Source organism: Quercus robur, chromosome 2 (assembly GCF_932294415.1).
Source record: "Quercus robur chromosome 2, dhQueRobu3.1, whole genome shotgun sequence".
Lineage (NCBI taxonomy): Eukaryota > Viridiplantae > Streptophyta > Magnoliopsida > Fagales > Fagaceae > Quercus > Quercus robur.
The window spans coordinates 80,652,258-80,678,345 of record NC_065535.1 but is presented as its reverse complement, the minus strand read 5'-3'; the positions used below and the strand labels follow the sequence as shown (position 1 = coordinate 80,678,345).

At 36.9% G+C, this 26,088-nt stretch overlaps 1 protein-coding gene across 2 annotated transcripts; it reads right to left on the bottom strand.

Moving 5' to 3' along the window:
- Positions 1 to 985: 985 nt before the first annotated feature.
- LOC126715260 (leucine-rich repeat extensin-like protein 4) lies at positions 986 to 4,166 on the bottom strand. Of its 2 annotated transcripts, XM_050415772.1 has the most exons (2): positions 2,522 to 4,166; positions 986 to 2,485 (listed from the first exon to the last, which is right to left on the bottom strand). In XM_050415772.1, exons 1-2 carry the CDS (start codon positions 3,846 to 3,848, stop codon positions 1,608 to 1,610), a joined length of 2,205 nt encoding a protein of 734 aa, XP_050271729.1. In that variant the 5' UTR covers positions 3,849 to 4,166; the 3' UTR covers positions 986 to 1,607. The 2 variants fall into 2 exon arrangements, with proteins under 2 accessions (XP_050271729.1, XP_050271728.1); XM_050415771.1 differs by having other exon boundaries at positions 986 to 4,166.
- Positions 4,167 to 26,088: the final 21,922 nt, after the last annotated feature.

The following is a 26,088-nucleotide window of genomic DNA, read 5'->3' as shown; positions in this document are numbered from 1 at the left end:
TGGTGAAGAACAACCAAGATGGGTTGGATGTCATAAATAAATCCCATTTAATTTTTTTTTAAAATAAAAATCTAAAAAGGGCCTATTGAGAGGGGGAAACCAAACCCAAAAAGCTTTTCTATAGGAAAAGCACAAGAGTAATGATAACAGTCAACAACAAGAACGGAGGGATGTCAATGATGCATGTGAGGGGTAAAAGAATAAGGCAAAAAGAGAGATTCCTGAGGAGAACAATGTGAAAAGAGTGTTTTTTTCCCAGCCTGCTTAGAAACTTTTTGAGCTTTTTGTAAGCGTAATCAGGTGAACATTCCAAATTCCAACGGGAAAGTGTGAGCGTGAAGTAAAACAGGCTTGAATTCAATTTTTCAAACCAGTATTAGTGGTTGCACATGCTACTTATCCCAACCTTATTAATTTAATGAGAAATCTAAGCTAAGGAATTTGATGTAGCACCAATCAAGGAATTTCAGGTCCCACAGAAATCTTAGTTGGGACCTGCAAAATTGATTGAAATTTCAGTACTCATTTTTTTTTTTTTTTTTTGGAGGGGCTGAAAATCTCTGACACATGAAAACAACAGCATGGTAGGGCTAAAGCCTTAATCACCCCCTCATATCAGATATTGCACACAAATTTATAGCCTCAAAATCATACTCTCAATTAATATTGAACTTTTCCTCCATAACTGGAAATTGGTTGTTCCACAATGTCAAACATCCTGAAAACTTCAATGCTGCACGTGGTTCTTTCTAATATAGAGGATGGATCGAACCCCATTCTCTAAAAACCTCAGTTTTGATGCAGTAATAATATGATGAGGCAAAAGGACCATCAAAGACAACCCAGAAATCTTAAGAGAAACGAAGCTAATTTGGCACATTTCTAGCCATTATATCCAATCAAAAACATGGATTCAGAAATAAAACATACATCTCTATCAATCTGACACCAGAGAATTATATCAATTATATGACACAATGAGAAGAGAAAGGAATGATCTGCTGAATTCTGAAAATCAAATAGTACAAGTAAAAATGTTCATGATTATACTATAAAATCAGATAAAAGAAAAATAAACAAAAGTATGATATAAAAAGAGAGAGACAATAACAATGAAACCCCCCAACGAACCAGTAATAGCAGCAGAAAGCACTGCTGCCTTTGTAGCCCTGAATTATGGTCTCCAATTCATCCCTATACATACAACTTTCTCTGCAACCTACTCTTTCTCTGCCAAATTTTATTTCACAACTCAAATATCCATAACAATTCAAATAAATACGGAGAGACTTTTATCCTCTTACCTCTCTCTCACTGTTTATCTTTCTCCTCTTCTCTGCTTCTTCTTTAACAAATATAATACTATAATGCCCACATTGCTGGAGATGATGATTGCTAGAGTTGCACTGAGACCCTTTTACATTCTCTACTTTATCCTTTCTCTATGAGCGACGAGAATTGCCCATAGTGAAAGAAAAATGGTTGGAGGTAGAGCACAGAAAGAGGAAAAAGAAACAATGGCCGCAAATATAAATTGTGATATTTTAATAATTTTTGGGTTTGTTTGTGGTTGAGGAAAGGTTAGAGGAAGAAAATTCTCAAAAGAATCAATAGAAAGGTGGGGGTGGAGGAGATGCGTATGAAACTCCGAAGATTGGTGGCAATGGCCCCTCGTATACTGGAGTCGGAGGCGGTGGGCTTTCATAAACAATTGGTGGTGGTGGTGATGAAGCGGGTGGAGGATGTTCACATGGTACTGGAGCGGGTGGCGGTGGTGGTGAACTGTAGTGAATTTCGGGTGGTGGTGGGGGAGAGCTATAGTGAACTTGGGGTGGTGGTGGTGGAGGTGATGGTGGTGAAGGTGATGGTGGTGGCAAGTGGTGAACTGGTGGAGGAGGTGGTGGCGAATGCTCTTCACATGGTGGTGGTGGTGAAGGTGGTGGAGGTGGTTCTATACAAGGAGGTGGAGGAGGTGGTGGTGGTTCTATACAAGGAGGTGGGGATGGTGGAGGTGGTGAATGGACTGGAGGAGGTGGAGAATATACAGGCGTTGGAGGTGGTGGCGGTGATAAATAGGGATAAATTGGTGGTGGGGGAGAATGTGGAGGAGGGGGCGGTGAGTGAGGCGGTGGAGGTGGCGAATGTTGAGGTGGTGGTGGTGAGTGTTGTGGTGGAGGTGGTGAATTATAGTAGTATGGTATTGGAGGGGGTGGGGAGAACAGAGGTGGCGGTGGGGGTGGTGAATTTGGCGGTGGGGGCGGTGGTGAGCGGACACAGTATGGAATAGGCGGTGGCGGTGAGGGAGGTGGAGGTGGTGATGGAGAAGGTGGTGGGGGTGATGGTGGAGGTGGAGAAGGAGGTGGTGGTGATGGTGGAGGTGGCGGTGGAGAGTAAACTGGAGGTGGTGGTGAAGGTGGAGGAGGAGGAGGTGGTGGTGGTGGTGGTGGAGGTGGCAAATAAACTGGTGGTGGCGGTGAAGGTGGAGGTGGTGAATAAACTGGCGGTGGAGGCGAAGGTGGAGGTGGTGGTGGTGGAAGTGGCTTGATAACAGGTGAAGGTGGTGGAGATGAGAGAACAGGTGGCGGAGGTGAAGGAAGAGGTGGCGAAGGCGGAGGAGGTGGAGGCAAAGCAGGAACGAAAGGTTTGCATCTAAATGAATTACAATCCACAGGGCGAGACAAGAACGACTTACATCTTTGAGCGGACCTTTGTTCCGGTCTGTTTGGCAAACAGTTCCTCCTGTCACTGAAATCCGGTAGAGACAAACAAACCGGTGGCTCACCCGTGAAGAAGTTATACGAATAGGTAAAGTTCTGAAGATTCTTCAGTTTACATATACTAGCTGGTATGGTCCCAGATAGCAGGTTGTGCGCCACGTCTAGCTGTTCAATACTCACTAGGTTACCGAATGAGTCAGGCAGTGGACCCAAAAGCTCGTTAAAGCTCACATCAAGCACCGTTAAATTCTGCAGCAACCCAATCTCCGAAGGTATGCAAGATCTTAACCCATTGTTCATCAAGATAATCTCGTTGAGGTTAGACATGTTTCCTATGCTGGATGGGACACACCCATGGAACTTGTTGTTGGCTACGACAATGACCGACACTGGTGAGTTGCCGAAGTTGTCTGGTAGATCGAACCTGAACCTGTTGTGGTTGATGAAGATTGCGTCTAGTGGCTTGTCGAACAGTTCCTTGGGCACCGTACCTTCGAATTCGTTGAATCTCAGATCCAAGAATTTGAGCTGAGGGAGCTTCAACACCACTGCTGGGAACTTGCCAGCGAAGCGGTTGTTACTGAGATCCAATTCGAACAAAAGTATCAGATCCTTGAACTTGTGTGGCACAGTACCACAAAACCTGTTTGAGTTTATGTGGAACAATGCAAGATCAACGAGTAAACCAAGCTCCTCTGGCAAGTACCCAGCAATGTCACCGTGGTTAAGATCAATGCCCGCAACGGTTTGGATCTTGGGGTTGTCTAGTGCTGGAGCACAGAAAACCCCAGTGTAGTTACAGACATTAGATCCAACCCAATTCCCAGTGAGATTCAAAGGGTCAGAGAGAATAGCTTGCTTCCAAGCTTGTAATGCTATGTAAGCATTTTTTATTCTTGGGTTCTCAAAAACCAGAGATGGGTCTACACTCACATTCTCGCCTCTGTCACCAAACTCATCCCTGTAATAGAGAAGCTGGCGTTGCCTGATGTACAAGGCTTCAGTGTCGGTGAGGCCTCCATGGGGAGTGATAACGGCTTGTTCAGCAGCACAGAGTGAGACTGTGCCTAGAAACAAGACAATGAGGAGTGAGAGATCAAAGTAGAGGTTTAAGGGGGTCTTCTTCTTCATCTCACATGAGACATCTGAGTTCCCAAATGCCACTTTTTCTTTCCTTTGTTTGGCTCTCTCTCTATGATATTTCACTCTCTTTTCTCAGTTAGGAAGGGAATGCAAATGGGGTTTTGGGGCGGCCTTCAAAAAAATGGTCACTTTGAGATCTGTGAGAGAGAGAGAAAGAGAGAGAGAATGAATTTGAAGGAATAAAGAGTTGGGAGTTTGGTTATGGAGTAATTGGTGTTGTGTTGAGAAGAGAGAGAAATGAGTTGAGAGGGGAAGAAGGGTTTTTTTCTAGGGATTTTGGAGATGTGTGTTGAGATTGAAATAATGCATCAAAAGACAGCTAAATCACAGCTCAAAGCCCACCACTTTCTCTCTCTCCCTTTTTTCCACTTTATTTTTTTATTTTTTCTTCCATTCTCATTACCTACTTTTTTGTTAATTTTCTCTCTCATAGGAATAGGAAAGCTGACTTTATTCTTTTGAATCACATTCCCCTACAACTTCCCCAAGCCAAAGCTTGGAATAAGACTTTAATAGTTGGGTTTCTATCCAAAAAAATAAAAAAAAAAGACTTCAATAAAATATTTTACCAAATCAAAAATTAATTAATTATAATCATTGTTTATCTGCTTTTAAAAGTTAGAAGTTGTTATAATGCAAAGTTGTTAAATACAGTAGTATGTGGTGCCGAACTCCGGCTTAAAGTTGACTGACAAAAAGTAGGTCCGGCAGGTAGCCGGTAATTGGTTGATCTCACGAGAATTTTATGAAAAAGTACACGAGATTTTGAGTTTTTTTTATGAATGTGAAAGAGAGAAGGGCAGGGGGACCTGAAAAAGAAAAAAGAAAAAAAAAAGGATTTAATTACTACTTTTTAAAGCTTCGGGGTGAAGTGGTTTTGTTTGTTTTTGTGTGCATTGTCAAATCAGATGACTATTGGAGTAAATGAACTGCCAGTAACGTTTTCCGAAATTACCGGATTGTCCTTCTGGACCATACTTTTTTTCATCGGTTCACATTAACTATGGTCTAAACTCGAGCGTGAACTTGTGTGCGGTGTAATTAATGGTGAGGAAAATCAATGTGGGTTTGTTTGATTAGTCCTCACTCAATAATCAATAACTTTTGGGCCAAAGATTAATAGTATAATTTTTTAATATCAGCTAGGAATTTAATTAACTCTCGTTTGCTTCAATGTCTACTCAATAATTTTTTTTTATTAAAAGTGAATTTTGACAAATTTATTGTTAAATTACATTTTTTTTCTTATATCTTTCATACTTGCAAAATTTTTAGAAAATTAAAAATCAATAGTTATATCATCAATAAATTGTTTAAATTGCAAGTTTTTGTAGTTTAAAATTATGCAGAAAATATAAGCATATAGTAAAAAACATTCGATTGATACAAAATTTGACATATATATTAAAAGCATAAAGAACGTGTAATTCAACAATTAGATTTTCAAAATATATATTAATATTTATTTTATTTGAGTAAGGTTATAGCTTTAGACTGCAACAAATTTTGTAGCTAAATTTTATCCAATAATTTATATAGTTTTTTTTATCGAAAATATGTTAAAATTTGAAAAAATTGTACACCAAAACTAAAAGTTGAACTTATAAGATATAGCCAAACATAATACTTACCATAAGTAATCATAAGTATTATTAACACCTTATTACTAGCACTAATTGATGTGTAGTATTGAACAAGCCCAACCAAAATTTATGGTTATTGGATTATTTGCTAAGTTTAAGTATTAACACCGTATTACTAGCACTAATTGATGCGCCGTATTGAACAAGCCGCACCAAAATTTATGGTTATTGGATTATTTGCTAAGTTTATTTAATTCATCTAATTCTCTTGAGGGCTTTCATTTTGATTTGCACACTTGTATGCATGCATGTATGACACCGTGTCTTTGAAATGTCTTACTAAAATTCTAGATTGAGTTAAAATCTTACAAAGATGATGAACCCATAAGATTCAACTAGACCTCGAGCCACCGTTACTCGTCTGTCCTTTCTCATGAATGTAGTGTTTGTTTGACCAATTGCACCTTTATTTTTATTTTTGGTTAGCTTGTTATTAAAGAGTCCAAAATAATATTTCTAAAATAAGAGTGTAAAGGACGGCTACTCTAACATTTCTTTTCCATTGATTTGTTTTGTTAAGGGTGGGGGCAAAAGAAATGGAATTAATAATGAGGATTAAGTGAGATGATTTCAAGCACTATTTTTATATTTTGCGTAAAGCATTTGACCAAAGAGTTTCTTATTATTGTCTCTTTGTTGGTACGTGGTACTGTCTTCTATCAAAGACATTGTCAATACATGCAAGTGGTTTTCACGACGTTTATGTTTTGTAATTGTTGAAAAGAGTTGTGTTTCATATGGCTTTCCTTGTTAGATTGCGTAATCAAGCGAGTTCAATATCGTTGGAGAGACCATATTAACGATTTGTTAAAAATATGTAGTAAAATACAACTTGTTGAAATCTTTTTTTTTTTTTTTTTTTTTGGTTAAATTTTATTTTATGAATTAATTTGCTGTCTCAATTACACCACACACTAAGCAATCACAATTTTCAGTCAATCTTTTTAAAGGAGGAAAAAAAAAAATCCAACTAGCATTGCTTGTTTCTATTCACTACTAATTTCAGTGCTTTGTATTAGACAGACTGTCGTATATTGCAAATATCAACCTACTTAACATTTCGGCATGTAAAATTGTAATCAACAATATCGACAAAACAGAAAAATATAAAACTATATATATGCATGCTATCTCTATACGCACTCTATTTTAGTCCTACTCAATCAGCAACCTTTAGATTATATCTCATCTCACCAAATTTATAACTTCCGACATCAAGTTATAGGTTGTTTACAAACTACTTAATTAATTACTTAATCTTTTTACATAATATAATAAAATATCAAGACTATTTTTTTTTTCAATGTTCACAAATTTATGCTAATAATTAACAACTAATTATAATTTAAGTTAAATAGATAGAATATTTCTGTTTATGAACTAATAAAAATCTGATTTACCAACCTTGCATAGCTACAAATTATATATGGTTTTTACTTAGAATGGATGATTTGTATTATCAATTTATTAAAACTAATACTTTCACATTTTAATCTCAAGTCCATATAAGTATAGTGTCTTTGCTTGCATACATATAAATATATAATATTATATATACCAAAATCAAGTGTAATGCATAATTTGTTCCCAAACATATTATTATATTTAAGTTTTGCTCGTTTAATAGTCGAATTTAAACTTAGAGTTGAGGTTGACATATTTATTAAATGAACAAACATAAATATTTTCTTTTCTTTTCTTTTCTTGAAATTGAGATTGAGATTGAGATTGAACTATTCATAAACAATTGATTCATTTACAGCCTAGATACATCTACACATGATGTAGGAGAAGGTAACCATGTCACAAGAGAAAGAATAAAATTATGTAAAATTATATGACACATATTGGCAGAAAAAATGGGTAATATTGACTTGAGAATTCATACCAACATTAAAGGCGATGACAAAAAAGAAAAGAAAAAAAAGATCGAAACACAACAAAATGCTATAATATTTTTGTAACATTTTGATTTTCAATTGTTGTATGTTGCAATTTAATATTTTATTATTTTTATTTATGAGAAATCAACAACACAATTATTACGAAAAAAATGAAACAATTTGGGGGTGTCCTTACTCCTTATAAGAGCATTAGCATTGGAGAATGCTAATGCTATATGTAAGGTGTATTTAGCATTTTAAGCTTCAAAACATGTGCATTAGCACTGGAAAATGTTAATGTCATATCTAAGGGAAATTTAGCATTTGCAACCTTAAAATCATCTACATCAGAAAATTGTAAAGGCAAGTATTGTAAATTTTTTGCAATACTTGCTATCGTGCAATTCTATCTTTAGAATTGCATTGTAGCAGTATTGTATAAAAAAAAAATATTTTATCTCTACTCTCTCTCCTCTGTCTCTCATCTCTCTCATTTTGTCTGTGCTCTTCTCTCTCTCTCATCTCTGCTCTCCATCTTCTCTCTCGTTTCTGCTCTCGATCTGCTCTCTCATCTCTCTCATTTTTTTGAATGGATTTGGTCCAATGGCTCCAGTGATGTTTTTTTTTTAATGGGTTTGCTCCGGTGGCTCTGGTGATGATGTTTTTTGAATGGGTTTGCTCTCTCGTCTCTGCTCTCCATCTTCTCTCTCATCTTTGCTCTCTCATCTCTCTCATTTTTTTGAATGGATTTGCTCCGATGGCTCCGGTGATGATTTTATTGAATGGGTTTGCTCCGGTGATGATGTTTTTTGAATGGGTTTGAATGGGTTTGCTCCAGTGATGATTTTTTTTGAATGGGTTTGCTCCGGTGATGATTTTTTTGAATGGGTTTGCTTCGGTGGCTTCGGTGATGATGTTTTTTGAATGAGTTTGAATGGGTTTGCTCCGGTGATGATTTATTTTTTGAATGGGTTTGCTCCGGTTTTTGATCGGTGGCCTGGGTTTCAAATTGGCGGCGTGGATTGGTTGATCAGCGGTGTGGATCGGTGGCCTGGCTTGGGTTTTTGATCGGTGGCCTAGTTTTTGAATGGGTTTGTGTTTGTGTGTGTGGCTTGGCTTTGTTGCTGGGTTGTGTTTGTGTGTGGCTTTGTTGCTGGGTTGTGTTTGTGCGTGGCTTTGTTGCTGGTTTGATGTTTGTGTTTGTGTGTGTGGGTGTGGTGATGGGTTTGGATAGGTTGATCGTTGTATAATAGGTGTGTGTTGTGTGTTGAACCGGTGCTGGGAGAGAGGAATAAAAATGGCTGTTGAAAAGCCCAGGAAAATGAGGCTGAACGGTTGGGAAGAAATAATAAAGAATGGGTTAAAAAATAATATTTTAATAAAAATAGAGTTTTGGGATGTGGAGGTATTGTAAAATGGTATAGTATATTGATAAAATGGTGTTTTAGAATGGTAAAATAGAATAGCATTGGAATTTTCCAATGCTAATGCTCATCCCGGAATGCTAAAGGCAAGTATTGTAAATTTTTTACAATACTTGCTACAGTGCAATTCTAAATCTCATTTTCCCCCGAAATTTCTCTCTCGTCCCTCATTATTTCTGTAACTCTGTTATCTTCTCTCTCTCTTTCTCATCTGCTCTCTCCTCTCTTCAGAACCGAACATCCTCCTCCTCCCACCATCAACATAACACATCACAGTGGAGGAAACGTTGATCAATGATGGAGGAAACGTTGATCTAGCGGCGGCAGTGGCAGCGGTTTCTGGGTTTTGATCGGATTTGATATGGGTTTTTTTTTTCCTGTTGTGATCGGGGTTGATCGGTGGTGTCTGGGTTTTTGTTCCGGTGGGATTTTGGTGGTTGATTTGGGTTGATCAACGCGGCGGTGTTTGGGTTTTGATCGGGTTGATCTGGTTTTTTTTTTTTCCTGTTGTGATCAGGGTTGATCGGCGGTGTCTGGGTTTTTGTTCCGGTGGGATTTTGGTGGTTGATTTGGGTTGATCAATGCGGTGGTGTCTGGGTTTTGATCGGGGTTGATCTGGGTTTTTTTTTTTGGTCCTATTGTGATCAGGGTTGATCGGCGGAATCTGGGTTCATGAGTTCCTCTGTGTTCATCAATGGTTGCGGGCCTGTTGAAATAGGTTTGGGTTTTCTAATTGTGTAATGTGTATGATGAGAGGCTGAAGCATTTTGGTGGTGGTGTGGTGATTGATGATGGTGGAGCCGTGGAGGTGGTGGTGTGGTGATTGATGATGGTGGAGCCGTTGGAATCTGGAAAAAAGTGACGGTTGGAAAGTAATAATAGAGAAAGATTAAAAAATAATATTTTAATAAGAATAGAGTTTTAGGATGTGAAGGTATTGTAAAATAAGATGGTATAATGATAAAGTGAGTTTTTAGAATGGTAAAATAGGATGGCATTAGCATTTTCCAATGCTAATGAAAAATGCTAATGCTCTTAATGTTAACATATTGCATGGATTTAAGACATGCGTTACATCATAAGTAATCCTAAAAAACGATCATAACATTTATAGCAAAAGTAAGATAAGACCCTCCAGTAATGCATGCATGCATGTATGTTACGCATCCGCATCAGAGTCGATGCTGATTTTTCCCTCGTCAACATCGTAATGATGAATCAGCGGATTTTACTCTTCGAGCCTTTTGAGCGCGGCGGTGGGTCCCCCAAAAAAACGTTGCCGCAAAAACTGTCCCAGGGGCAAGAAAACGATACCAATGTGTGGGGGTCCCACGCGTCACGTCCGGCCCGGCTGGATCGTCTGCGTTTAGAGTGAGAGAGAGAGAGAGAGAGTAAAGGGCCCACTCTAGTGTGGTGCACCGCGTCCGCGTCCGCGTCCGCATCAGTGTGAACGCGCAGCAATGCTTGGACAGTTTTCTGGGTAAAAAGACTAAAATGCCCATTTCCTACTGTTAAGTACTAGTATCTTCTGTACTAAACCATCGATTTACGCGCTTTTGCTTTGCTAATCATTTGGAAAAAAATAAAAAAGAGTAGATGGAGTGATGGCTACTTTCCATGCTGGCACTGCTGTGTTCCTTCCTTGCTCTCTTTCTTTCTTTTTTATTTTTTATTTTTTATATTTTTTTTTGTTGCGGTTGTTGTGATACTGATAATCACTGCTGTGTTCCATTAGATGTGATGTTACTTGTAACATGTGTTCTAATCAAAGGTTGGAGGTGGAAGCAACCTCTGTTTCCTTTCATTTTTTTTTTTAATTTATTCAAATTAGGACATTGCATCAAAAAAAAAAAAAAATTAAGATATATTTTCGAATTATAGAAGTTGTTAAATTAACAGTTGAGAACTTGAAAAGATCAAGAACATTTAAAAAGTAAAAAGATTTGTGTCCAATCAATTTAAGTTTGGACTTAGTATTTGCCTATTAAATCAATTTAACTTATTTTTGTACATGTAATGTAAGCCTCAATTTAGTGGGCAACTTGCAAAAACTAATCTAATTTTTGAAAGTACATCTTCCAAAGTAGTTTATACAGTTTTTTAATACAAGAATGAGCCAACAAATTTGAGACCTGATATGAACCAATTGGGGTGCTTCAAATGCACATTGGCAACTATGACCAACATCGGCTACTATTGCCAATAATATAAAGGTCCATTGGGATTGAAGTATTGCAAATGGTAAAAACTTGTTGAGGTAAAGGCTCAAAAACAAAGATATAAGAAAGGATAAGTTATGATCGATGGAAAAATGGTTTGGAAATTATGTTCTCAACCATGAGAAACAAAGAAAAATGGGAATCATATGAGTTTCGAAATTTTCATCGCTTTTATGATAGACATGTATGATTCAGTGCCTTGTTTGGTATTTTGAAGGAGGCATAATGAAACTGATTACGTTGTGGTTAAAAGGTGTAGAAGCAATAAGTAAATAACGTAGTAAAAAAAAAGCAACAATCTGTAAAACAAATGGCATTGTATTTTTAACTAAAGGTTTGTTTATCACCAATTGTTAACATCTCTAGTACTTATCATGTATGTGAGACAGTGAGAGGGTAAACAAAAATCTCAATGGTGAAAATCAAGCAATTAAGCCAGGGGAAAAAAACAATGATTAGGTTACATTCATTCATTTAGGTAATATTGTTATTATGATTGACTAATGTGGGGCCAGAGAATTTGTGATCTTGGCTCACTTTACATTAGGGCCTAAGGCCCGCGCCGAGGAGAGGCGTTGCTGAGGACATGCAATAGAAATCCAAATGGCCAAGAGATATAGCCGAGGACGATCCTGTCCTCGGCATCCCAAAACTTAGAAGGGAAGAACGACACTTCATCAAAGGCAGCCCTCAAAGTGCTCCTAGAAGAAAAGACGAGTATGATAGAACTCGCATGAGGGTACAGTGTGGGAGCGGTTCAAGGAAAAGCTGTCACCTTCGCATTGAATGCGCCAACAAACGTCCTGGCCACATTGATCGGAAAAGACCCCTGAACAATGTGGTTTCGGTTATTGCAACTAACAGAAAGTGGGGGAAGGCGGCTGATGGGATAAGCACTCGAGTAGTTATCTGCCTGATCAACAGATGGAAGGTCAAGATCAACTGAGAGGGGCTATATAATGTAAGAATTCATCCACGCCAAAGTGGGGGGGGGGGGGACGAAAAAAAAGAGCATTATGTATCGTCTCTTGGACCATTGTAACCTAGTGTAAAAGGAATAATAAGAACATCAAGCTCCTTGGACGAGGTCCAAGGACTGGAGCCACTCAGGCCATGCCGAGGAGAAAGTCTTCTTGGATACACTTAGTTCACCCCCGTGCAATAATCATGAACATCATGACTAACTACTGTCCGATAACCAAGGCCTAGCCTTTTAGCCCACTCTCTACAAATTTATTGTTTGAGCCTTTAACGTTCGAACCCAATAAACCAATTTGGGGTCGTTACAAATTGAGTCCCTACAACTAATGTATTTAATGATTTATATTTTCATGCATAATCTACTAACCTTTTATCTTGATTGATTTTGTTATATTATGACTCTAAAATGTTGTTCTCAAAAAAAAAAAAAAAAAAAAAAAAAAAAAAAAAAAAAAAAACTAAAATGTGTACTTTAATTAAGGAGTCAATTATTAAAATCAAACTTTGTGATTATGAAATAGAATAAGTGAAATGCAAAATGTTTATATCCTTAGAGCATCCACATCCAGAAATGGGAAATAAAAAACATTTTGTATCGTCAAAAAGTAACTTTATTTATTTTACATATCCACTTTAACAACATATTCTACATCTTATTCTTTATTTTACAATTTATCCCATTTAAATAATCTATTAAACCTACACTAAACCTACCAACACCAGCATTGATGACCCACCTCATCCACAATGACCATCATAGCCAAGCTGTGGCCTCTGCAACAACCCAAAACTCAACATTGCTTCACTGATCCAAATCACAACCCAAGACCAAAACTCAATGACCAATTGCCATCACAACCCACATACACAACCGTGGATGCAAAGAGAGAGCGAGGAAGTGTTTGGGTTTTTGAGAGGAGAGAGAAAGGGGGTGACTAAAATAAGAGGGCAAAATATTTGCACGTACTACATTGGTAATATATTTTTAGATGTTACTGTAGCTTGTTGTAAGAATTTGAATAACGATGAAGAACTGGATGTGGGTGTAATTTTATGTATTTGAATATGTATTTTGCATTTTAATTGCTTTTACATTCTCCTAAAAGGAATGCTCTTAGTATGTGAAGTACAAAACTTTATTTCTTATTTTACAAAATTGCACTCACCATAAATCAATCAGGCGAAAATGGCCAACTGGCCTTAAAATCATAACTATTTAGTTAGTAGGCGCTGTTTAGAAACATATTTTGTTTATAGCATCTCGAGTTCCAAAGACTCGATTTTGGCTTCAAAATCGAGTCTTTGGGGCTCGATTTGTATGCTTAGACCAACTCTGATGTGGCAGAACTGCCACATGGCATTTACATGGAAATCGAGTCTCTAAGACTCGATTTCTAAGCCCTATATATAACACTCAGACCAAACCAAACACCAGAGCATCAGAGGAAAAACCCAGAGAAAAAAAAAAAGAAAAAAGAAAAGAAAACTAGAAACAGAGAGGGAGAGAAGATCGAGATCGGAGACCCAAGCGCGCGCGGCATGACCAGAAACTGACCAGCGACCCAGGCGGCCTGGGGCTCGCGTCGGCCAGCGTCGAGCGCGGCCAGGGGCTCGCGCGAGCCAGGGTCGCGCGCGGCCTGGGGCTCGCGCGAGCCTGGGTTGCGCGTGGCCTGAGGCCAGCGCGAGCCCCAGGCCAGTGCGAGCCCCTGGCCGCGCGCGACGCTGGCCGGCGCTAGCCCCAGGCCGCGCTGGTGAGGTTTAGCGGTGAGGTTCTCTGTTTCTCTCCCTCTGATCTGATCTGAGTAGTTGTGTGATTCTCTTTCTCTCCCTCTGATCTGATCTGATCTGCGTAGCGGTGAAATTTGTTTTGGGTATTTCGGCATGTAAAACTTAGCATTTTTTTTAAAAAAATTTGGGTTGGAAATCGAGTCTCTAAGACTCGATTTCCAGGTGGACACCCATGTGGACAAAGTGCCAGATCAGAACTGGTCTAAGCATACAAATCGAGCCTTAAAGAGTCGATTTTGAAGCCCAAAATCGAGTTTTTAAGACTCGAGATGCTATAAACAAAATATGTTTCTAAACAGCGCTTACTAACTAGATAGTTACAATTTTAAGGCTAGTTTGCCATTTTCGCCAATCAATCATGTTCTCCATGCCACAATGCATTTTTATCTTTATTAAAAGTCCGTGATAGAGACTTTGAAAGGAATCTAGTTTTAATGTTAAATAGGAAGGTAATTATGAAAATAAATTGAGCTGATCATGTACATTTTAAGCCCAACTCAGGAAAAGGAATTGTAACATGTTTAACTCAAAGCATATAAAACTTTCTTTATCATCTACAAAAATTTGCACCCACCATAAATCAAATCATGTTCTCCATGTCACGGTGCATTTTTATCTTTGGTAAAAGTCCAAGATAGATATTGAAATGAGGCTTACTTACTGTAACGTTAGTTTTTATGTCAAATAGGATCGTAAATGAATCAATTTGATAGTGAACAATTTGGGTTTGATTGGACAAAAACAAAAAAACTTGTTTATACTTATTTATCTTATATATAAATCAATTATTAAACCAATCAAACTCCAAACACAATAATAGGATCATGAACAAGCTTATGAGTATGTGACTCGATTTAAATATATATAATATTATATATTTATATGTATATATGTTGAAAAATATACTTATAAGACTTACATTTAATTGTGGAATTTTGTAAATAAATTTATTAGATTTCAAATTATTATTTTGTAATTTACTGATAATATAAGTAATTAACTTTGTGGTTAAAATTATATATAATTCTCAACAATACAAATTTGGTGGATCTATTTTTTATAAGTTTATAAACTAAAATTGTTATATGCAATTAAGTATTTAACTAAAATAACTAAAATAATATAGTTTTAACTAAAATATAATTATCCATTATTAGCATTAATTTGTAAAGGGATAATAAATTCTAGTTGTAGCCCCTTACTATATATGGAAAGAGATGAATTTAATCAAGTAGCCATGAACTTGTTCGAAAAGAAAATGAATCAAACTTTAGCATGTAATTTATTTTGGTGATGAGTTTGAACTCAACTCATATTCAAAATAAAATTAAATGTAAAATTATGGACTTTTAATACTTGGCTCTATAGTTGGCATTATTACAGCCCTATGAGTATTCATAATGGTGGAACTAAATTTTTTAGCTTTTAGCATATCAAAAACTCACTTTATCTATTTTAACACATCATTTTATAACACACCCAACATCAATAGTTCTATTTTTTTGGGCATTTCATTTAATTTTTTTTTTATTCTTACTCTCTCCTCTTTCTCTATCATCTTCTCCGTCTCTTTCTCTTCTCACCCATACTCACTACCAACATCTCTTTCTTCTCTGCCACCCACACCCACTGCCACCAACCACCACCACCACCACCGATTGAAAAAAAACATAAACAAGAACCCACAACCCACTGCTAGCCACCACCACCACCACCATGACCGTGAAAAAAAAAAAAAAAAATTCAACCACAAACAAGAACCCATTGCCCACCACTGGGAGAAATTAAAAACACACACACACACACACACACAACCCAAACAAAACCATAGTCACAACCACATTCATAACCAGTCACAAAACACATCATCACCACACCCACAATTGACCGCAAAACCCATCCCCACCACAAAAGAGAGAGCCAAAAAAAAAAAAGATTACAGTCTGAGGAGAAGGAGAAAGGAGAAAAAGAGAGAAAAAAAATAAAGAGAGAGAAGCGTTTGGGATTTGAGTATGAGGAGAAGAAGAGAGGAGAAAAGAGAGAAAAAAAGATAAAAGAAAGAGAGAGAAGTGATTGGGATTTGAGTTTGAGGAGAAAAAAGAGAGAAAAAAAAATTTTTAAAAAAAGAGAGAGAAGCAGTTGGGAAAGAAGAGAAAGAATGGGAATATATATATATATATATATATATAATTTTTATAACTTTATAGCTACTGTAGCTTAAATGTCAAAATTTTTAACTTAGCATCATCATTGCAGCATGTTTTTTTAGTATTTTGGTTCTAAAAATAGCAATTTAGCTTTTTGGTACCACCATTGTGAGCGCTCTAATGTCAAATGGCCACAAGTATTTAAAAATCTATAATTTTACTATTGCACACCCTTGGGGCAATGGTCATTCTCTAAGTATAAGTGCTTGTGGGATGTGGGGGGGGGGGGTAAGAGCCAGAGTTCAAGTTTCTAGGAGGGAGCTTTACACACATATACACTTAGATTAGGTTATAGTAAAATTTCTATCTTGTACAATAACACACCCTTGGTGCGTTGTCACTTCACAAGTATAAGTGCTTGTCGGGTGTGGGGGGCAAGGGCCAGGGTTCAAGTCTCCAGGAGGGAGTTTCACACACATATACACATAGATTATGTTAGAGTAGAATTCTTTCTTGTAAAAAAAAAAAAAAATCTATAATTTTATAGTAATATAAATAAAACCGAAAATGTTTGACTTTTAATTGTCACTTTAATATTGTGCTACATAAGCTTTTCATACCTCGCAATTTTTTACATAATTATTCTTTTATATATATTAATTGATTTTAAATCAAATTCTATATTTAAATTTGAAATCTTAATTAGAATCTTACCCATCGTAGTTTCTTTAAATGGTGGAATATTGTTTCATATACATACACAACATAATAAATGTCTATAACCATAATAAAAGAGAGAAAAAAAAAATCATATTTTACTAAACTAACTATTTTTTATAGGTATTATACTATATTATAACCTATCCATACTGAACTTTTATGATTGGAGAAATTATAGTATTTCTCGTTAAGGTAAGACTAAGACTTAAGAACAAAATTGGATGGATTATTATTATTATTTTTTTTTTTTTGGGGAAAAAGGGATATTAAAAGGTGTTTGGGTGACTACATTCTAGGCAAAATAAAAGTGGGGTCCACATGCCCTTTGAGATAGGCCCAAATTGGAACTTATTCTTCTTCGAGAGGAGATTAATGTTATGTGGTTACTTGCCCAAAATCATTTAAGGAGTGAATGAAAAATTGACTCCTAAATTACCCACTTGAACATGGTCTAAAGTGGTAAAATCTGTGAGTCTTGCATAGGAAACAAAATTGGACATTTTATAAATTTGTATACTTGTAGTTGTAGGCATAAGTCCAAGTTGGTTGTTTAGTATTAAATAGTTACTTATTATTTTATTTGGGTATTTGTTTATTGCACAATAATTTTATTTAGAACAATGTGACTGTCCATGTTGCACCATTATAAATAGTGAGTCTCTTATTTATTTCCAAAAAAAAAAAAAAAAAAAAAAATTTGTATTCATATTCATAGAGAGAGAGAGAGAGAGAGAGAGAGAGATGCACATACTGAGTTTTGTGTGTTGAGTATTTAGATTGTTATGCTTCTTTTGTTTGATGATATTGTTGCATCTTGGAAGAGAAATGTTGAATAGGCTCAAAGCACTGATTGTGATGAACGAAATACGTTTAAATGAAATTGTATCAAACACAAGCCTTCATCATAATTTACATTGTTCATTTTTATACACATCCAGATTCTAGTCTATGAGTTTTTTTAATTAATTTCACAAACTTCAATTTATTGTATTTGTATACAGATTCTATTATTGTTATTGTTTATACCATATTTTTTTTTTTTTTTTGAGAAACCGGACCTAAAGGCCCTGTATTATTGAATGGGAAAAACAAAGAAATTACAAAGAATCCCGAGCAACTAGAGGAGCTATATCCACAGGAATGAAATTAAACCAAACCTGAAGCTCATTACCAGACTTAGAACTTCTGGCTAAATAGTGGGCAACTACATTGCCTATACGTTTTACAAAAGAGAAACTACAAAACTGGAAATCTGTAGCTAGTGACAGTACATCAGAGATGACATGACCATATACTGGATGCGACGAGTCTTGTCTCCCAATTGCTTTAAGAACAACCTCAGCATCACCCTCAAAAGTGCAGTGCGTGAACCTCATTTCCTTTGCAAACAGCATTGCCCTACGGCAGGCCAAGAGCTCAACAATTATAGCTGAAGAAGGGAGCTGAATCCGTTGAGATAAAGCTCCAAGCACACTCCCTGCACAGTCCCGAATGACCACGCCCAACCCAGCTGTTCCTGACTCCTTAAAACAAGCACCGTCAAAATTTATCTTAAGAGATGGAGGAATAGGAGGGATCCACCTGACAACACGAGATTCCACCACTTGACTTGGATTCTTGGGCTGCTGTGCTGTGCAAAAATCATGAAGCAACAACTTGGCTTTTGTTTGGATCATGTTGAACTCAACAAAGGGCTCTCCAGTTCTGTCAGAATTTCTTTTTGTCCATATCATCTAGAAACAAATAGCTAATAAGTTCAAGTCAATCCTTTCTCTCAACAAGAGAACCATACCCCATAAATCCGAGAACTCCTGAAATTTGTACCTGAGTGCTTTTTTAATCTCTGCATCATCAAACCAGACTTCAAACAGGGATGGACAATACCACAGGGCATGTAACGTGTCTTCCTCGCCAGATTTGCACCTTGGACAGACTGCCACTTGCACCACATTCCTTCTCCTTAAGTTACAAAGGGTTGGGAGTGAGTTGTAAGAAGCTCTCCACAGTAAATACTTAACTTTTTGAGGGACCTGCAGGCCCCAAATACCACTCCACAGATTATGAGTCTTCTCATAACTTGAGCAATTTGGCTTTGTACTTCTGTCCACTCCAGCTAACAACTTGTAAGCACTCCGGGTAGAGTAAGTTCCATTCTGAGTTGGAAGCCAGATCTGCTTGTCAGCTTGTCCCTGGCAACTTAGGGGGATTCCGAGAATCATAGATGCCTCAAAGGACAAGAACTCACTCCTAACAAGATCAGACCTCCAAAGATGCGCCTCCTCTTCAATAAGTTCACTCACTTTACAAGATTGTGGCAAAGATCCAGTAGGGGATATTAATCTAGCACTTGGTATTTTTGGCAACCACTTGTCTTCCCTAATACATACAGATTTACCATCCCCAATTCTCCAACACAACCCCAGATCAATCACATGCCTTGCCTGAATGATGCTTTTCCAGGCAAAAGAACCCTTGTTAAAACTATCACAATCCATGACAGAACAGTTTGGAAAATTTTTTGCTTTAAATACCTTATACAGCAAAGTATTCTCACAAGTTTCCAATCTCCAAATCTGTTTTGCGAGGAGAGAGTCATTAAACTTGCTCAACTCTCTAAATCCCATACCTCCTTCATTCTTTGGGAGACACAGTTTCTCCCAACTCACCCAGTGGATTTTCCTTTGCTCTCCCCTATACCCCCACCAAAATTTTCGAATCAAAGACTCAATTTCGTTTATAAGGCCTTTTGGGAGTTTAAAGCATGACATGGTATATGTTTATACCATATTTGTTCCTTGATTATACAATCTATTTAGTTTTTTTTTTTTTTTTTTACATAATCATTAAAATAAATTAATTTATGAAATATTTCCAACAAAAAAGGCCTGATTTTCTCCCTGTTGTCGTTTTACTGGATGTAATGCAATCGATATATAAAATTAAAATCTTAATAAATTTTCAATTTGCAAAATTTAGGTCTGTTTGTGTTCTTGATTATACAATCTATTTGTTTTTTCTTACATAATCATTAAACTAAATAAATTTCCGCAATATTTCAAACAAAGAAAAAGGTCTAATTTTCTCACCATTGTTGTTTTATTGGATGTAATGCAATTAATAAATAATAGTAAAATCTTAATCAATTTTCAATTAGCAAAATAATAATAATGATAATCATATATGTGGGGTTGTAAAGTCCGAGCAGGCATATTGGGCTATGGCCCATGCCCGAGGACGATGATGCGCTCAAGGATGGTTAATGGGATTGCTGGGCCTAGGCCAATGAGTCGAGGATAGAGGAAAAGAATGATGGGTCAGCTCTAATTTCCGAAGACCTAGACCACTTCGAGAGAGATTCAGGGAAAGTAACGAAAAACTCAGTCAATCATGATAGACGAAATATCTAGGAAGAAGGCTGTCACCACCATATTAAATGCACTGCACCTAATGAACTGGCCGCATTTATGGAGAAATGGCACTTGAACAGCGACAATTCAGCTTACAACTACTAATAAAGCTTCCAGGAGGTCCTAATGGGACAAGCATCCAAGGGATTTTCTGCTAAATCAATAGGTGGACGGCTGAGATGAAGAGTGGAAGGACTATATAAGGAAGGGATCACCATGAAAAGTGGGCATCGAATGAGAGAAGGAAGAAAAAAATAAGAACACATTGTGTTCAAACAAGTTTGAGTTAATATAAGAACATCTCATCCTCAGATTTGACCGAGGAGCTCTATTTCCATTAATTTGTCTTACTGTCTAATCCAGTCAACTGTGATCTACTCTTTTTGTAAGATCGTTCCCTGAATTAACTCATTCTCTTACAAATATATCGTTTTGGGCTTGTTAGGCCATCATCCATTGTTCTTGGTGGGTTGTGGTTCAAATTCCAATCCTTACAATATACTATATAATAAAATTTGGGCGTAGAAGCCATAGTTATGCCAAGTGATTTCACCAAATTACAGAAATTTAATTTTTTAGAATTAAAAATATATATATACTTTTTTTTGTTCTTATCTTCTTATCTTATAATTTCTAAGTTGATAAAAAAAATCTTAATTTGATTACAACCCAAATTCTTTATCTAATCCTTATTTTTAAATATTTTTAAATTTACATATAACTTTACTTAATAAACTTTAACAAATTAAGAAGTTTTTTTTTTTTTTTTTTGGAGAAAGAAAACCATGCCATTGCTTTATATTAAGAAAACCCAAGGTCATGCAAAAAGAAAGAAACGATGTCCTGTGGAACATGCTCCACCCAGACAGATAAAGGAAAAGAATGTCTAGCTCTTTGGGCTAAGGCATGTGCAATTGCATTGCCTTGCCGTACAACATAAGAGAAAGAAATACTCTGAAAAGAGTTTTTTAACGTAGAGATGTCGTGGATGAGGTGACCCCCCTGTGCGAACTCCCAGCCACCGAGCTGAATTGCTTTGATCACTGAAGCAGAATCTCCTTCGAGCACAACTCTAGAAGTTTCTGTTTCAAGGGAAAAAGTCATCGCTCTTTTAGCAGCCATCAATTCTAGTACATCTAGGGTTGGAGGCTTTTTTATCTTTTCGGACAGAGCAGCCTTAACTTCACCCCTGCAATCTCGAATAACCACACCAATTCCAACTTCATCGGACTCACCAAACATTGCGCCATCGAAGTTTATCTTCCACACATCATCTGCAGGTGGACACCATCTTCGAGGAGCAGTGCGAACTGATGCAGAAGGCATACTGGTCAGATTTTTAAAATCACGGATGTAATCACGAGCGAATCTCCTGATCTGTCCTAACGGGATGGAAGCTTCACCCAACTGGAGCTTGTTTTTATGATACCAAATGGACCATGTTGTAGTTGCAAAAAGAGCAACAAAGTGTGGCTTTGTCTGAACGAACTTCAAAATCTCAAAGAAAGAGGTCCATTGAACTCCTGAACCGTACACCCACCCAAACTCCCCGTTCCAAACCTCCCTTAAACCATCACAGCTCCACAATGAATGTACCACATCCTCTGAGCCATTTGAGCAATGTTGACACATTGAATCTTGTACAATTTTCCGCTTCAGCAAATTTTCCTTTGTCGGTAGTGAATTAGAGCATGCTTTCCAAATAAAATGCTTTATCTTTCCTGGGACTTTTATCTTCCAAATACTACTCCAAAAGTTCCTGTCAATATCAGAAATTCGAGGTTGATTCAGCTCCTCATTTTGCCACTCACATAGAAACTTATAACCTGATTTAACTGAATAAGTCTCTGTCTTCTCCTTTGGCCAGATCAACAAATCAGACTGAGGGATTGAACACAGAGGAAGGGATTTAATGAGTTTTGCATCCGGTGGGTAGAAGTGGCGATCAATGAGATGGGTATTCCACCACCCGGTGACCAGGTTTATGAGCATTGCTACATTTGCATCCGGACCAAAATCAGATGGAGGAGAGGAAACCTTGCCACTGTCAGATGGTAACCAAGCATCTTGGAAAATCCTAATTGATTGCCCATCACCCACTCTCCACCGCGCCACTTTCTGAACCAACTTTCTTGCCCATAGAATGCTCTTCCATGTGAAGGAGCCCGAGGAAGATTTGGCTTCAAACAGAGAACAGTTTGGAAAGTACTTTGTTTTGAAAACCTTAAAAAATAAAGATTCCGTATCATGCAGCAACCTCCACACGTGCTTAGCTAGCATTGCTTCATTGAACTTGCATAGGTCCTTAAAGCCTATCCCTCCTTCTATTTTTGGTTTGCACAACACCTCCCACTTTTTCCAAAGAATTTTCCTCCTATCACCCTTTTGACCCCACCAAAACTTACGAATGAGCATTTCAATATCTTGACAAAGGCCAACCGGTAATCGAAAGCAACTCATAGCAAAAGTCGGAATGGCTTGTACTACCGCTTTCAACAAAACTTTCTTACCGGCTTGTGATAGCAATTTCTCCTTCCAACCTTGTAACTTTCCCCACACTCGGTCTTTGATATAATTTTGGCTAGCCCTTTTATTACGCCCCACAACTGTTGACAAACCTAGATATTTTTCATACTCTTTGATTTCAGGAACCCTCAACAAATTTTGCACTTGTTCCTTGGTAGACATAGGAACGTTCTTGCTAAAAAAGATGGTAGTTTTATCAGAGTTTATTTTTTGACCCGATGCAACTTCATACTTTCCTAGAATCTCTTGAATTTTTATCACATCTTCCACCCTTGCTCGACAAAACAGGAGGTTGTCATCAGCAAAGAAAAGGTGAGAGATCTTTGGCCCATGCTTACAAAGAGAGAAACCCTCAATATGTCTTTCATTCACCGCTTGCTCAATGAGACTAGTCAAACCTTCCGAGCATAAAAGAAAGAGGTAGGGGGATAGGGGATCCCCTTGGCGAATACCTCTAGTCGGAATAATGTGGCCCTTAGGCTCACCATTTATCAACACTGAGTAGGTAACTGACTTAATGCACTCCATAATCCACCAACCCATCTTGGGTGAAAACCCATTTTCTCTATAGTCTGTTGAAGGAAACTCCATTCCAACTTATCGTACGCCTTGCTCATATCCAACTTTAGAGCCATATGTCCCATTTTTCCTGATTTCTTCCTCGTCATGTGATGAAGTAATTCAAAGGCCACAAGGATATTATCAGATATTGCCTTGTTTGATTGAAAGGCGCTTTGAAAGTCTGATATGATATGAGGCAAAACCTTTTTCAATCTATTAGCAAGCACTTTTGACACAAGCTTATAAAAAATATTACAAAGAGCAATAGGGCGAAATTCAGTAACATACTCAGGGTTTTTAACTTTAGGAATAAGAGAGATAAAGGTATGATTCAAACCTGGCATGATGGTTCCAGTATTCAAACATGAGAGGACTGCTTCAACCACATCATCTCCAATAATATTCCAAAATTTTTGGAAAAATATAAGGGGCATGCCATCAGGTCTAGGAGCTTTAAGGGAGCCATCTGCCTTAAAGCAAGCTCCACTTCCTCCCTAGAGAAAGACCCAGTCAGGTTGTCATTCATCTTAGGTGTTACAACCGGTCTAATAAGCTGCACCACTTCCTCAATCCCAGCTGGACCTGATGAAGTGAACAACCTTGAGTAGTAATCTGTCACCATGGCTGAGATATTCTCTTCACCAGAAACTAGTTGACCCTCAGAGTTTCGGAGTTCACAGATATTATTTCGTTGGAATTGTTGAGAAGCCCGATTGTGAAAATATTTTGAGTTTCTATCCCCGGATACCATCCAATGAACATGACTTCTTTGTTTCCACATTTGCTCCTCTAATCTGAGTTAAGAAGTTATAACCTCGTCAAAACAAAGATCTAAAATTTATCTCACTCTAGACTCTAGGGTCCTTATTTAACTATTCTTTCACTTTACTACTCTACGTATAAGAAAAAAAATCAAAGAAATGAAACCCACGAATCTCAATCATGAAACATCAAAGAGACATAGTGAAGAACTACACAGGTTTGCAACCAAGAAATAGAGTGAAAACCACAAATCTAAACCTGAGCAGCCAATAGTGAGTTCCTTATTTTCCTTTTCAGTTTTCAACACATGCATACATTTTCTTCTTCTTCTTCTTCTCTTTTTTTTTTTTTTTTTTTTTTACAGAAATTTTAGCGACTATTTGTTCAAAAACAACAACTAATTACATGTAAAAAAATGTCTATTATAAAATTCTATTCAACTACTTTTAGTGTTTAAATAAATAACTAATTCCTTGGATTTCCTCTTCACTCACCATGACTTTTTTTTCTTTGGATTTCCTATTCACACACCACATTTTTTAACATTTAGATTTCAGCTTCACATTGTGAGTTCCAATTAACTTAACTGGTAAAGTCTCTGATGGTTGAATAAGAGATCTAGGGTTCAATCCTTGTTTACACCAAAAATTGATTGGTGTCTTGGTTTGATGATAAAGAGCTATCATCAGACTAACATTAGACTTTTTGTTAATATCAACTTCTTCAATGTGGCTATTCTTCTCTTCTTTTACCTATAACTTTGCAGGCATGTATTTGTTTACTCTAATATTTTTTCCATCAAATTGAATAGATTTTGTGTATTTTTGTTTTTTATTTAACCTAATTTCCTTAAGTTTTATCCAATTTATATGGTTATCGTTTGAGAATCAATAATTAAATATGCTTATATCATTAAATTTAATATTGATACTTTTTTTTAGCTTTGAGAATTTTTACGAATTGTGTACTTATATTACAAGGACCCGGTATTTTATGATTGAAGTTCCCCCGGGTGTAAAGATATGTGCTACCCCTTCCCCCAAATCTAAAATTAGCATTTAGCTAAAAACAAAAGAAACATAATTTTTATATATGAAAATATATATTCTATAAGTTTATGATAAAACTGTGCAACGCATGAGTTTTGAACTAGTAATAATAATAAGAAGATGGTGATGTGATTCGTGTAGTAAAAACACTAGCCTGTGATGACTCTGAGTCAAGACATGTGGCAAACTCTTCTATGCACACACGGTATATTCCTCACTAAAGTTGCCCGGACCCGAAGGAGACTTTATCTAGTTATTCTTGGCCTAAATTTTTGTTGAATACTTGGAAAAGGAGATTTAGTAGTGGAATTAAGCTAAACTACAAGAATATATAGTTTCCAGATATTCAATTAGCCTTGTTTGGATTCATCTGGCTCAGATTCTCATCTGAATCAATGTACTAAGTCAATTAATTGGAAAGGTAATTTGTCAATCAAGCATTTTTTAAGGATTAAATATTTATCTTGGACTAAATGTCATTAAACCCCTCTATTAAATATTAAGTGTTAACTTATTAGCACTACCGCACATTTTTGGTACAATAATTAAGTATAAGTGCTTGTGGGGTGTTGGAGGGAAATGGTCAGAGTTCAAGTCTCCAGGAAGGAATTTCATACACACATACACTTAGATTAGGCTAGAATAAAATTTCTATCTTGTATAAAATAAAATAAAAAAATTATTAGCAAAATATTAAAAGCTATTGAGTTGACATGATTTTATTAGCAAAATATTAACCTAAATGCCAGTTAAGGCACATGATGGAACAAACTCCCCTAAGGACTAATGTGATTGTTCTGACTCGGCCTATGAAGTTAGCACCCACAACCTCCTTTGGTTGGTGGCTCCCATGATCACATTGATCGACTACCTTAGCAATGACTTGTCCATGGGAACACGAGGATTGATCTCCAAGTCAATCGATATGATTGACCCTTCCCAAGGTTGAGGGATTGAATGTCATCGTGTTTCTCTTACATCAACATTTATTATGTCTCACCAACCATCATTTGCATTAAGTGCAATTGGACTTGTTTTATTCACTAGCAGACTTAATTAGCATCCCTCAATTGACATAAGGGGATAATCTATTGACAATCCAACCACTAAAACTCACA